At 34.6% G+C, this 14,007-nt stretch overlaps 2 protein-coding genes across 3 annotated transcripts in view; one reads left to right on the forward strand and one right to left on the reverse strand.

Moving 5' to 3' along the window:
- LOC148629630 (uncharacterized) lies at nucleotides 1–9,036 on the reverse strand. Of its 2 annotated transcripts, XM_088554459.1 has the most exons (3): nucleotides 8,896–9,036; nucleotides 8,595–8,696; nucleotides 1–4,412 (listed from the first exon to the last, which is right to left on the reverse strand). In XM_088554459.1, the coding sequence occupies exon 3, from the start codon at nucleotides 4,403–4,405 to the stop codon at nucleotides 2,810–2,812; it is 1,596 nt and encodes a 531-aa protein (XP_088410585.1). In that variant the 5' UTR covers nucleotides 4,406–4,412; nucleotides 8,595–8,696; nucleotides 8,896–9,036; the 3' UTR covers nucleotides 1–2,809. The 2 variants fall into 2 exon arrangements, with proteins under 2 accessions (XP_088410585.1, XP_088410583.1); XM_088554457.1 differs by lacking the exons at nucleotides 8,595–8,696; nucleotides 8,896–9,036 and adding an exon at nucleotides 8,113–8,272.
- Nucleotides 8,294–14,007, forward strand: part of LOC148629631 (uncharacterized) — a 22,477-nt gene continuing 16,763 nt past the window's right edge. The window contains exon 1 of the mRNA XM_088554466.1: nucleotides 8,294–8,337. Within this exon, the coding sequence (XP_088410592.1) occupies nucleotides 8,324–8,337 (14 nt within the window). The 5' untranslated portion in view covers nucleotides 8,294–8,323. The remainder of the gene's footprint in view (nucleotides 8,338–14,007) is intronic.

Here is a 14,007-nt window from a genome sequence, read left to right on the forward strand (position 1 = left end):
TGTCATAATTATGTTTTTATTCATATCTGACACACAACAAAGTAAAGAGGTGACTTATCCATATGACACATATGTAAGCAAGAACGAAGTTTTCTACTAAGTTATTGAGGTAGATTAAGATTCGATTTAGAACTACAATGCCAATGGAAAACTAACTCCAATTAGAGAATAATGTTAGAGGTAGCAAGTGGTAAACCCGATTGTTCCACGTGATATTAACATCAATCACTGGCTGCTTCTCGATGTGAATGTATTTAAACTATATATTTTTAAAATATTTTAGATAAACCGATTTAATAATTGTTTTAATGTGAATGTGTTTGAACTTTATATTTTTATATATATTTTAGATCAACCGATTTAATAAAAAAACAATTAACAACATAAACCATATTTCAAAATATGTTAATTTAGAAGAATATCCAAGAAATCTTGTTTGTTGTTTTATTTTAAGATGAGAAAAACGTTTAAAGGGTTATAGAAATAAAAAAAATGCAAAAATTGAACACACAATAATATAACAATTAAAATGCACCATAATTGCCAGTTCATATATATACACACGCACAAAGTATAAAGTAGCTTTTCACATTGAAATAAAACTTACAAAATAAATCTGCACAAAACAATCTTGGAAAATACTTACTTTTAAAGATTTTCTTCACCAACTTTAAACAAAAGTTAAAATCATGATCCGGTAAGTCGATCTTTTGAGCTAAACAAGCTTGTATGATCGAAACTCATAGAGAATCATTTTTATACGAGTTTCGATCAATGTATACGTATTACCAACATAATTCTTTATACGAATTATAAAATTGTTTGAAATAAAGGAATTTCATCTTCATAAAATTATCGACGTGTTTAAAATAAATATGTGAAGTCTAGTTTCTTTACCATAGTTGAACCAAATGTATGATAAAATTATCTTTTAGTTGCTTTGCGATTTATTTTTGAAAAAAATACCTTGTCCTCCTAAAATTCGTTATGCACAAGACACTAATACTAATATATTCATATCTACCGCTCACCGCCTTGTTATTTTGCAATAACGAATTGGTATGTAAAACTTCTAAAAAATACAACACAACATCTCAACCTAAATCACAATACATCATATAAAATACTCCTTAAAATCTGTTTATATGCTTTCACGTAGACTAAAATACAAAATAAAAATAGTTTATTTTTACAAATTTAGGATTCTGCACAGCTTACAATTACTTACAAATACACTATTTAGTAAAAACTTAATATCGTTATCAAAATCACCGTTTTCAACAGTGTAAATATGGCAACTTGACAAAGTATGGCACATTATTATTTGAAACAGCAATGCAAAGATAAAGCAATATTACAAAGAAAGAATAATCCGAAATCGGTAAATATTGGACTTTCCATGAAAGTTTTTTTTTTAAATTCAAAGAATCTTGACATTTAAACGTGTACGTCCATTTGGTTGATTTTAGTACGCAGTGTTCCAATCCTTAGCATGTTCGGCTGAAATGAAGACATTTGTTGCTATAAAATGTTCATTCTGAATCGCACAACGTTTGTATTAAACGAATTTCCGTTGTATCATGTTCGTCAATCTGGTAATAATTTTACTAATTAACTTGTCGAAATTATGTCTTATTTTTTAAATTTTACTATCAATATGGTTTTATCTTTTTCTATAAAGTTAGTTGTGAAATCATACTATCTCTTCCTTATTTTCTGTGAAAAATGTCATTTACATTGCACTTTCTCACCTTAGCATTCTTAAACAATATCGAATTCTAATTTTAAACAAAAACTGTAATGTATATATTGTATTAACATATACAACATTAAAACCATAGTGCAATTCGGTATACAAGTATTCTCGCGTTTGAAAGATAAAACAATCAACAAAACATCTATTAATATTACATATTATGGTTGTACTTATCTTGTTGTGTGTATGTACCCCAGGACATTGCACGCCCAAACACTTCAAGCAATAACAAATTCTATTTCCTCTTTTTACAAGTAAAGTTAAAGATATTCTTAACTGAGGGGACCTTTACGTTGTGTTGAAGTGCTTTGAAGTGAATCTATTAAACAGAACAAATTTTTAGTTCAATTATGAACCTTGCAAAACTGCAGTCTGAATGAAAAGAATTTCGGGTCCTCAAATAATATTCCTTTACCTCGAACTATAATTTAAAACGGAAGGAAATGAGATTGACAATGACCAAGTAGTGTAAAGATGATAATGCCAATGAGTTTAATTGCTTATAGCTCGCAGTAAAGAATTACGGCAGACTGCATCAAATGCAATACTGACGTACTTGCTGTTTATCTCTGAAGATAAAAAAATATTACTGCATACATCTTACATGAAACTTAACAAAGGTATCCCTGACAAAACCAGAAAACATATTAATAAAAACCCAGTCAACCTGACATTAGCCAATTAGACATTAGAACAAAATGCATATACACACACACACATATATATATATATATATATATAATATGAATATAGGTAAGTGCTCAATATAAATAACATGTATCCATTCTTAACATCGATATATAAAATATCTTTTTTCTACACCCGTAAATATTGACCCGATGTCTTTTAAACACAGTTATGATATTGCAAAGTCTTTGCAATGCACTTATCACTGGAAATAAAATTGAAAAAATAAGAACGTACATATAGAGCTCAAGAAAAAGCAAATATGTAAAATGTTCCATTAAAAACAAATGGAGAAAAAAATACAATACAATGTCCTTGAAAGATCCACGATTTTTCAGAGGCTGCCAACGAGATTAACTAGACCATCTACTGTTGCGACTCACTGTCCGGACTAGAAGTATTTACATCCTCCTTTACATTTCTTTTTATGCCTTTCTTTTTCTCAACAAGATCTCTTAATCTTTTCATTTCACTCTGCAGCACGTCAAGTTCCTCCCTAAGTTTACCATTTTCATTTTCGAGGTAATTTGACTTGACTTCCCGCAACTGAGTTAGTGTTTTTCTATTTTCCCTGCATTTTCTGGCTGCTTCATTGTTGCGCCTACGACGTTCCGCGTATTTTGGATCGATCATAGATCGCGGGTTTACGTAATGACCACCTACTGAAGGTGCTTCATTCCCTTCATCTTCTTGAGGTCGTTTAACAAGAGGTAGAGGATTCGACTGAGCTAATGCTATTTCCGAAAGCTGCGTGAGTCCACTGAGGAAATAACTGTCGTATTCTTGAGGGTATGGCTGATTTTTAGGATCCACTGGAAATTTGTGTCGCAACTTATGAGGTAAGGCCATTGCTTGGGGACTGTTTGATACAGGGCTACCAGACGATGATATGGAATTTGAGCTTTCATTTCCTGAGAAGCTGTTAGTTCGTCGTCTAACAGTCAAAGATAATGGTTGATCCTGAGAAAGTTCGTCGTCCTCTTGATGAGGCCCTGAAGAACGTGATGTAAAACTGTTGGATCTGTCACGAGATTGACAGTAGGCTGCCATTGATAACGACATCTGTGATGAGGTAGGGACCGTTGAAAATGAGAGTGATGGGTTGTCCTGAGGGTGGTTATTTCCTGAGTCTTGGTATCGGAACAAAAGATCATTGTTTTCACTTGTCTGGCGAACATCATTTTCGTGTTCAGAGTTACGGTTAGATAGCCGTTCGTAATTCATCTTTATTTGTTTTCGGAATATTTCTTCATTTAGATCAGACTGATTGTATGATGTAGATTTGGGACTATAATCAGAGTCATTTTCATTTCTGGAATTACTAGAATTTGTAGATGGAACTAAAGACTGTGACGCGTATGGATCAGACGAAGAAGCAAATAGATATGGCAATGTTTTAATTGGGTAGTTACCTTGTGGTATTCTTCCTGATAAGGGATTGGTTATCGGAATGGCCTGAGATGTTCCAACAGGACTACGATTAGGGACTTGGGAGTTCATATATCCGGACATCCCTTGATTCATTGAATACATTCTGGTCTTTTCAGATTGACTTTCACTTTCATTTTCATCCATTTGAAATGTTTCATTAAGTGGAAGTCCGAACTTTTTCTTTATGGCATATAATTCGTTTCGTAATTGAAGATTATCTCGACTTAATTCTATAATACGATTTTCTAAAACGACGTCTTGAACCCGTCTTTTCTCACGAGATCGTCTGGCAGCCTCGTTGTTTTTTCTTCGCTTTTCCCAGTATGACTGATCTTTGTTAGTTTCTGGAATAAACTCCCTCCGTTTCCGACTTGGAATGAATCTCTGTCCACCATCACTCATGTTTTGGTCATTTGAGGTAGGATTTACAATGCACGTCGGTATGGTGGGATTTGAATCATTTGACCGACTGTCGTCGTCACATTTTACACCACATCTTTGACCCGCATCGGAATCTGATTCGACATCCATTGAGGAACTAAAAACGAAAAAAAAACGATAAATGATTTTGGTTCTCTGAATACTCTACAGAAATCAAAGAGTAATCAAGGGAACCAAGGTTATAGCGGTAATCAAAAGAATGTAATCCAGGGACAAAGACCAGACATGGAAAACAGACAAACACAACAAAGAACATAAAGTAACTAAAATCATACATACAAAGTAACAAAAGTAAATGAGTAACCCGGACTCCACTTAAAACTGGGAGCATGGACCAGGTGCACTGGTAGGATAAGTGTCCTCTGCTTTTCTAGAAACACCCGCCGAGTTGCTCATAAAAAGTCAAGTCCGTAGACAAACGACGAAAGGAAAACTATGACCCGTTGAATAAATCAGTTTTCATGATGCTGATGGATACACCATAACGATCTACGAGTTCATGATGACGACCATATAACTTCAAAAATAAACCCGAAAAAAATGTCATAAAATTTATGTATATATGGCTTCATCGAAAAAATCTTACGTTCCCAATTGCTTCATTTTGTGTTGGCTACCTCCATTGGAAGACACAAATGCAGAATTTGAATAGGGTAAACTTAGCATTCTCTAGTAAAAAGGCTATGGGTAATGACGATTTCTTTGGAAAGGTTTTTCTAATATTTTGAAGGGCTCTGTGGTGTGGGTCGGCAGTTGTCAATTTTCTCTACAATACTTTTTGCCCCTGACGAAGGCCGCATGGCCGAAAATTTGGGCCCATATTCTTTATTTGTTTTCTAATTTGTATGAAGTTCCTTTTAACCTTTTAATCATGGCCATTGTTCATTTATTCATTATTCTCATTTTCTAGTATTTACCGCAAAAAAAAAAGAATATAATATAAATTTTTCATGAAAATTAAGATAAATGACAAAGAACTTACGGGAAAGGTGTAAGGTAAATGTTCATACTATTCAAAAGGTGTAACGATTTTTTTTGGTATTCTTATTTTTTACTATTAACTGCTGTGGAACGATATATTTAAACACGATTATTCTGGATTTAAAAAAAAAACAGCGTACAGGTGAAATTGAAGCCAAGCTTGAACATTCATGCATAGCACGTCTCAACACTACAATAAAATGCGCGTTAAAAACAGAATAAGACAAAGACACATTTGTTACACCTTTGCTTTAAATGTATATGCTTGACATAGTTTTTAAATGTGTAGAGATATCAATGTATTTAATGTGCTTTACAAATGGCTAACGAAAGGGTTTCAAAAAAGGTCTTTCCGTTTCAATGTTAAATCCTACTCAACATAGCTTGAAAGAGTCTAATTAACGTCGTTTAATTAAAGTACTCGTATTCAAGTGATGTTGTGATGGGCAATTCACATATCCTGAAATTGGTGCAAAACCTATTCATAAAAAATAATTTGCCTTATAACAATAAAACACAATAAATTCTCACGAATCCAATTTAATTGTATATTTAGTGTCAGGAGTATGTTAAACCGACAATCATTTTAATTAATGATCGTTCAAAAATATCATTAGTGATGTTTAAATTATCTTTTTTAAGTATCCGACTACTGATTTCACTATGCATATTTATTAATGCAGAACGAAAGGGTTCATTTCAGGCTATGTTTTATTGTACTAGCTAGGGTTCACCTAATGTCAAAGATGTCAAGACCAGGGCATGACCTTTATTGTCCAGTGTTTTAACAATGACGCTGGACAAAAAAAAAAGAAATATCCCATACCTGCGTTAATTAAAGGGACGATAAAGATCGATGAACAAAGAAAATAAAAAATACAACCATTCTTACACCTGCGTATGTCCTGCATGCCAACTGAAAAGGATCAATACACAACATTCTACAATATGCTTTATACATAAATGTTTAATTTTAGATAAGACCTGGAATTCTCAGCTGTTACAGATTATCAAATCTTAGTGACATCGATCTTTTAAAAATCAATGTCGAACCCAATTTTAACATACACTCTTTAAATATGATTTTTTAACAAACACTCTTTAAACATGCTTATTTATATGTATGAAGAATGAGTTCCTTGTCTATTTATAGAGAATTATTAATGTTTCGTATTACCTAAGTCGGTCACTGCTCTAAATGTGTACTCAGAAAAGGTAATGCTAAATCGTTTTTAAACCATTCATATAATATATTGCTTGAACACGCTTTACAAATAAAAACATTTTTAAAACTAAATTTCAGACTTGATTAGGTATTTACTATTATAAATCTATCATAGGACATATGATGATAATGACCAAATGTGATTGCTACACAATGATCTATTTCTATAATGAAAAATATGGCGTGCGTGAACTTCATTGGCAAAATATATAGTGTGGTGACCATGAGCATATCGATCGGTAAGGCAGGCTGTCACACATAATTCATTAGAAATAAGGTAATAAAATGCTCCTTGGTAAACAATTAGAGGGGGAGACTCCTTTGTTTAATAAATATCTAGTACGTGCTAGTTGTAACATCCAATGAATAAACTTATAAAGTATGTGATTTTACAATAAATACTGTTTACAACAATGGAAATAAAATAAACAAACGACACCCCATATTTAGATAACTACTTATATTATATTTATTTATTTTACTGCTCTCTCTCTCTTTCTCAAAGGTGGAAATGAACCCCCATATTTTTATAATACATTTGTGTACACATTTGACTAACCCTGACATAAAAAGAGCATATAACCATTCTAGGTAGTTAGGTCAAAGGCCGTTTTAACAGAAACCACATTTATTGTGAAACTGAAGTGGTAATTAATGATTTTTAACTGCAATAGGTTCATTGCCTAGTTCTCGTTATATTAGTTATCCATTTTTTTCTGGTATAGATTTCATTATCTCGTACATGCAATGATATATGAAGTAAAGCACATCGAGTCTCAAAATTAGAATTTTAAACTTTTCAAAATGACGACCTTCATGCTTTTTTTTCTTCTTAAATATTCATAGACAAAAAACAATACTGATATACACAAACTTATCCAAAGGGAGCGGTCACATTAGGCCAGTAAGTGGGTCCTCCTTTTCGAAATTTCTGGCTCTGCAACTGAAATTACTGTCTATTCTAATAGTTGTTTTAAAAAGCCACTGAACTTATTTATGTCTCAAACGTGAAGTACTCAAGTCGGATATTTAGCAACTTAATCTAAAAGTCAAAGACTGATGAAAACGGAATTTTCTTACATAGACAACAGAGACTTAGTAGTAAGAAGACCATTCAAGCAGTTTATACAGCTAATCACAATTTGAAATGTAGATTCTGTATCGTTTGGGGTATATTAGTTCAAATAAATCGTTAAAAATTGCGTTTACACTTCTTTTATAAAATTACGTTTTAAAGATAATACTTAATAAAAGTAAGTTCATCTAAGTTCGGTAAAGATACATCTATGTATGCTTATGTAATAAATGCAAACAGTTAAAACTCAGTTCAACTAATTCTTTCTTCATATGGAAGTCGCTCGTTCTGTAATCATTTTTCAAACATGTACAAAATAGTCTGAATTTTTCCTCTCAATTTAAGTATCTAAAATTTAAAATATGAATGCTCAAATTTACCTTCATTTGGAGTAAAATTAGTTGTCATAATTGAATACCATTTATTTATAGATCTACTAAAACGAGGAAGGATTTAGACAAACCAATACAGACAAAAATCGAACAAATGTAAATGTTGGAAAACAAGACAACATACCTTCCAAACCAATTTGTTAAAAACATAAAAATTTCTTTACTTCCATGATGAATCAACATAGCCATCTTGATCAATACCGAATTCGTTTCACAAGCTTATAGAATTCAGTCATTATATTGCAATGAAGTAAACAAGATTACGTATACCCACACGTGATTCATATGTACGCATGACCTTGTACATATTGTGTAATCGAGTCTCTTGGGCTGTAATGCTATATACTAGGTGCGTACTCATAATATTTCTCGCTAAGGGTCATTTAAGGCCATCCTTTATTGACATAGTAATGACCCCAATACATAATACAGGTTACGTGGTTGTGTATTGGTAAAAATAGAACACCGGTAGATAACTAACTACCTGGTTTGCGTTAATCTACAACATTAATCTCGGTCAAAGTTAAGTAATTTATAGGTTATTTTAAAATGGAACAAACAAAAAATCTAATCTCTCTCTATTGAAAATAATTTATATAAACTTACCCCGTATTTCTTTCTAGCTTGACTTCAAATTCATCGAAAAATAGCTAATCCCTGAGTATAAAGTGGCATCTAAACCTTTGCCTTTCACATTTGAGGTAGAAACTGCAAGGAAATATTATGTAATTTACAATTAGAATATGTTGAGAATAAACATATCTGAATCACGTGGAAGCTTGAACTGATATGACCCGACGATTTTTTAGTGTGTGTGTAATAATAACAAAGCGGAACCGATGTACTATACCATGCAAACGAAAAAAGAGCGGTCAGCGGTGATTTACCGGTCACTATGTTAATTTACCTAGTATCTGTACGGCCAAACTAACTCTGCCATTTATCAAACCCCTTGTCACACGCCGTGCAGCATTTTCTTTGGCGAGTCGAAGCCATGACTTCAGTTGTATTACTTGACCTTAAAAAGCATATGCGTGCGCATACGTATTATATAATGGGCGCGTTGACAGGAAACATTGCATAAAAAGTGCATATGGTGCATGTAGAAATATTACGTAATTAGTGTAAAGTACGTTATTATTGTCTTGGAATCAGCTTATGTGAGAACTATACATGTTTTACGTACACGTATGTCAATTAACTAAATCATCAGATCACCTTATCGATTTTCTGTTTCAACTTTTTTCCGTGTCAAAATATTTATTCGTCAAGGCTAAATTCTGTTCACGTCATAATGTGTTATTTATTTAGCTATGTGTCTTTTCTTGCCGAACTACAAAATTTAAGTTATGTAAAATAAAAATAACGTTGGCATAGCAGTGCCATGTAGATGAAGTTTACAGGAAGTATATGTGTACTTTTTCGACCTTGTCATTTAACAGTTTTACATATAAAATATTGAAGGAGTGGCGTTGACTGTAAACATCAATTTATGAGACGGGCAATTTATTTCCCGGGAAGTTGGGGCTGAAAACATTAATTGTTATTGAATTGCATTAGTTGTAACTTCGCGTAAAACTTGTAGTTGAATTGCATTAGTTTTAACTTAGCGTGAAAAAAAAAACTCTTTTTTATCACAATACCCATCTTTATTGAGATTGATTGATTGTTGTGGTTAAACGATCGAGTAGCAATATATTCATACGATGAAGTTGAAGTGATGATGAAATGAAAAAATGGATGGGACACAAGGATAATAGGGGTCGACAAATTTTGATTGCCACTAGAAAAAGGAGGGATGTGCAAGGTCGGGCAAGAAAGCCTCCTGTTGCGGAGCGCAAAGGTTCCTTCTCCTATCGAATACCATAGCAGGGTTCTTTAACGTGCGAGGAACGTTGTACCACTATGGTTTGCGGTCAGGTTTTCTGTATTATGGCCTGACGACCCAAGCATTGTAGCATGCCAGGGTACACCATTCCACCACCTGATGCACACAACCCAGTTGCTCTGTATGCAGAGCGCCCTGGTGCCTTGCAAGGGTTCTGAGCACTATTTAATCGCCTTTTTCGACAAGCGTAGCACTGCTGCGGGCCTTTTCTTTTGACACCCGGTCCTGCACGGGGGAAATTTTCATATTACCCCAAATTAGAACGAGAGATAAGCATATAAAGTAGAATTCCGATCTCATTCATTGTAGGAGAGATTTCGTTTCAATTCATTACACTCCTGCAACTCCTTATCTTTTTCCGTTCGACCATTTTCATGCATTAACATTGTATTGCTAAATAATATTTAATTTCTTCTTCAAATGCAAACGGAATCTCAGCAATACGTTGGGGCCATTGCGTACTACATTTTTTGTGAAGTCCGGGTAGCGCATATTCACTTTAGTTTCTTCGTACATGTCATTTTTTGTGTGTATGTACGTATATGAAAAAAAGTGTTTTACGTATTTTTTGCGCTCCGCCACAGGAGGCTAAATTGTCCAACCTTACCCATCCCCCTTTTTCCAGTGGCAATCAAAATTTGTCCTTTTTTCTCATTTCATGTTCATTTTATAATCCATTTCATGTTCATCGTCTGAATATAGCTGAAATATTGCTGCTCGGACGTTAAACCCCAACAAACAAACAAAACAAACGTTTTCAATCGAATATGGTTAAGTTTTGAAGGTCGATGGGTCACCCTTGAAACTCTTCTATTTAATATTCTTTTAACAATGATAAATGCTAATATGTCATGAAACTAATTTGCAGGACATTCCAGGCGTTTTGAATAATATGTGTTTCATGAACATAGGTCAAATGCATGATGTCAACGGTGGTAATCAGGACTGTTCGGGGAAATGTCCATAAGATCGAATCACAAACGTACACCTGTCAAACCTTTATAAAATTTCGGTTACGATATGCACAAACTTTTGACGTGGTGAAGTTAAGATGAGAAAAAATCCATTTTTACAGTCATACGAATACAAGAAGAGAATATATCTGACTAAAATTTGACAAGTCAAGTAATTTCTCTGTGTGCATGTTAAAGTTTCCCTGATGAGCCTCAAATTATAATTAGAAGCATGTTTTACAGCTGTACAGATATTTTTTTACATCGGGGTCAATCAGAGGATAAATCGACTGTCCGGTCTATAACATTCGCCAGTGGCCGCAGATGACCTCTGTGCCATCCATCCATTTCAATTTGAAATCAATACACATGTTTCTATGGCTACGTGGTCATAATGATTACATTCAAGTGCTTGCGAGTAAGTCAAGCATAATAGATTACTTGGACGCAGAAATGTAGTTTGTATTTTTATTACATGTCAGTGTGTATTGATTATTCGATTATATGTAGTACCCATTTGCATATAAAATATCTTTACAGAATACTTCACCTCAAACTAGGTTAACTAGATTAGAAGGTTGTTAAATGTATGTCTTGTTTGCGTAAATTGGCCACTTGTTATGTAAGATAATTGTCATGTATAACTGAATTTAGGACAGATCTCTGAACTATTACGTCAAAGAACATCGACAATAATATCGCCCTCTACATTAAGGACTTTAACTTTCAGAATGTCTATAATTCTGCAAAAGTAAAGTTTAAACAATAAATGATATGAAGCCGTATAGAGTTCGCAATATACATTACATTTAAGCGATTTCATCTACATCTTAGATATTGTTGTAATTTAAGAAGTCATTTCAAGGTCTAAGGAATCATAATCATTACAACATTTAAACGACAGAGCGTTTTAGCGTGTTGGACAATTAAAACAATCGCGACTATCAACGTTTGCAAGTCTGCTGATACGTCTAAAACATCCTACAGTATATGAATTAAAAAAAAACACCTTTTATACATTGATTGAAATACAACCGTTCAGTGCAACCACACTCGATAGTGTCTTACCTATATTGATTAAAAAGGCTATTAACTTTTTTGTAATTGGGAAATAAAACTAGGTCAAAACTTCTTATGCGATGGGTTGATGTTAGCCCGAAACTCTATTTAGTGCCCAGCTCACTTCAAGACCCGATCTAGTGCCCAAGTTGTGTGCTAATCAAAGGCGAATAAAATTTTATAATTAATTTTTGCAATTGCAAGTGTGAAATTACTTTAAATGAAAATCGATCAATGATCTTCAGTCATTCCCCAGAATTTGTCCAAAAACAGATATAACCCTGATCATATACGGCATATGGGTACAATTCATACACCCGTATACATAAGAATCGACTTTTTGACATATTTTCATCGGAAATCCTAAAAAAATCTCGATATAAATGAGAAAGTAAACTGAAATATTTTGTTACTGCCCAAAGCTTCCGGGATTTCCTTTTCAGTCTAAGTAATGCACCATTCCGTCGATTGATTGATTGATTGTTGGGTTTTAACGCCCGAGCAGCAATATTTCAGCTATATTCCATCGAAGTGGAAACGCAATTCACTGCCACAAATATAATTTTAAAAGAATCTTCATGTCATTGAAATTAACATTGTACCAAGTACTAAAGATCTCTGGTGATGAATCAGAATACAGGTGATCCTTAGAATAGTTTCACCGGTTTAAGAATCTGATGAAAAATTGGAAATTTGAAGTGTGTTTTGTCATTAAGTGAATAACAGAGGAGCAAAATATCAGACTTTCTCGTTGGTATATTGTGAAAGTACTGTTGTTAAAGGAATTCCGGTTTCCGTGGGTAGGTCAAACCACGAAATTTAGTACCCATCCAAAAGAGAATTTCCATTGATGTGTATACTGAAAATCTCAAAACCACGATTTCAAGAATCCACAATGCTTATGTTTCTAACCAAATCTACGAAAATTGATATTCACGAATAAAATTACTTTCACAGTATGCTTGCCCCGTGCAGGTCCGGGTGTTAAACGAATAGGCCTGCAGCAGCACTAAGCTTGTCGTAAAAGGGCCCCGTGCAGGTCCGGATGTTAAAAGAATAGGCCTGTAGCAGCGCTAAGCTTGTCGTAAAAGGCGACTTAATAGTGCTAAGAACCCTAGCCGGGGGCTAGGGCGCTCTGCCCACAGAGCAACTGGGATGTGCCCCAGGTGGTGGAATGGGGTACCCCTGACGTGCTACATGCTGGGGTTGTCGGGCTATAATACGGAAAACCTGACCGCAAACCATAGTGGTGCACCGTGTTGGGAAAGATGCCACGTTCCTCGCACGTTAAAGAACCCTACTGTGGTTTTCTTCCAGAATAGGAACCATAGGGCTCCGCCACAGGAGGCTAAATTGCCCGACCCTACCCACCTCTATTTCCAGTGGCAATCAAAATTTGTCGACCCCATTGTCCTCGTGTCCCACCCCTTTTTCATTGCATCATCACCTCATGTTCATTCTATCAAAAATTTCATGTTCATCGTCTGAATATAGCTGAAATATTGCTGCTCGGACGTTAAACCCCAACAAACAATTGTCGTAAAAGGCGACTAAATAGTGCTCAGAAACCTAGCCGGGGCTAGGCGCTCTGCCCACAGAGCAACTGGGATGTGTGCCCCAGGTGGTGGAATGGGGTACCCCTGGCGTGTTACATGCTGGGGTTGTCAGGCTATAACACGGAAAACCTGAACCGCAAACCATAGTGGTGCACCGTGTTGGAAAAGATGTCACGTTCCTCGCACGTCAAAGAACCCTACTGTGGTATTCGATAGGAGGAGGAACCTTTGCGCTCCGCCACAAGAGGCTAAATTGCCCGACCTTACCAATCCCTCCCTTTTTCTACCGGCAATCAAAATTTGTCAACTCTATTATCCTTGTGTCCCATCCTTTTTCATTTCATGTTCATAGTCAGAATATAGCTGAAATATTGCTGCTCGGTCGTTAAATCCCAACAATCAATCAATCATTCACAGTATGCTCTTACAACGAGGAAGGAAGGCACTTTAGAAGTGAAATATGTTTCCAAGATGTTTCAAAGAAATGACCTAGAAATTGGAGAGCAAGAAAGAGGCTTAAGAAATAATAAAGACAATTCAAGAAACAAGTGCAAAAAAGAAAG

The sequence above is a fragment of the Perna viridis genome, chromosome 1 (genome assembly GCF_037379345.1).
Source record: "Perna viridis isolate PV_CMFRI_1.1 ecotype Kerala chromosome 1, ASM3737934v1, whole genome shotgun sequence".
Classification (NCBI taxonomy): domain Eukaryota; kingdom Metazoa; phylum Mollusca; class Bivalvia; order Mytilida; family Mytilidae; genus Perna; species Perna viridis.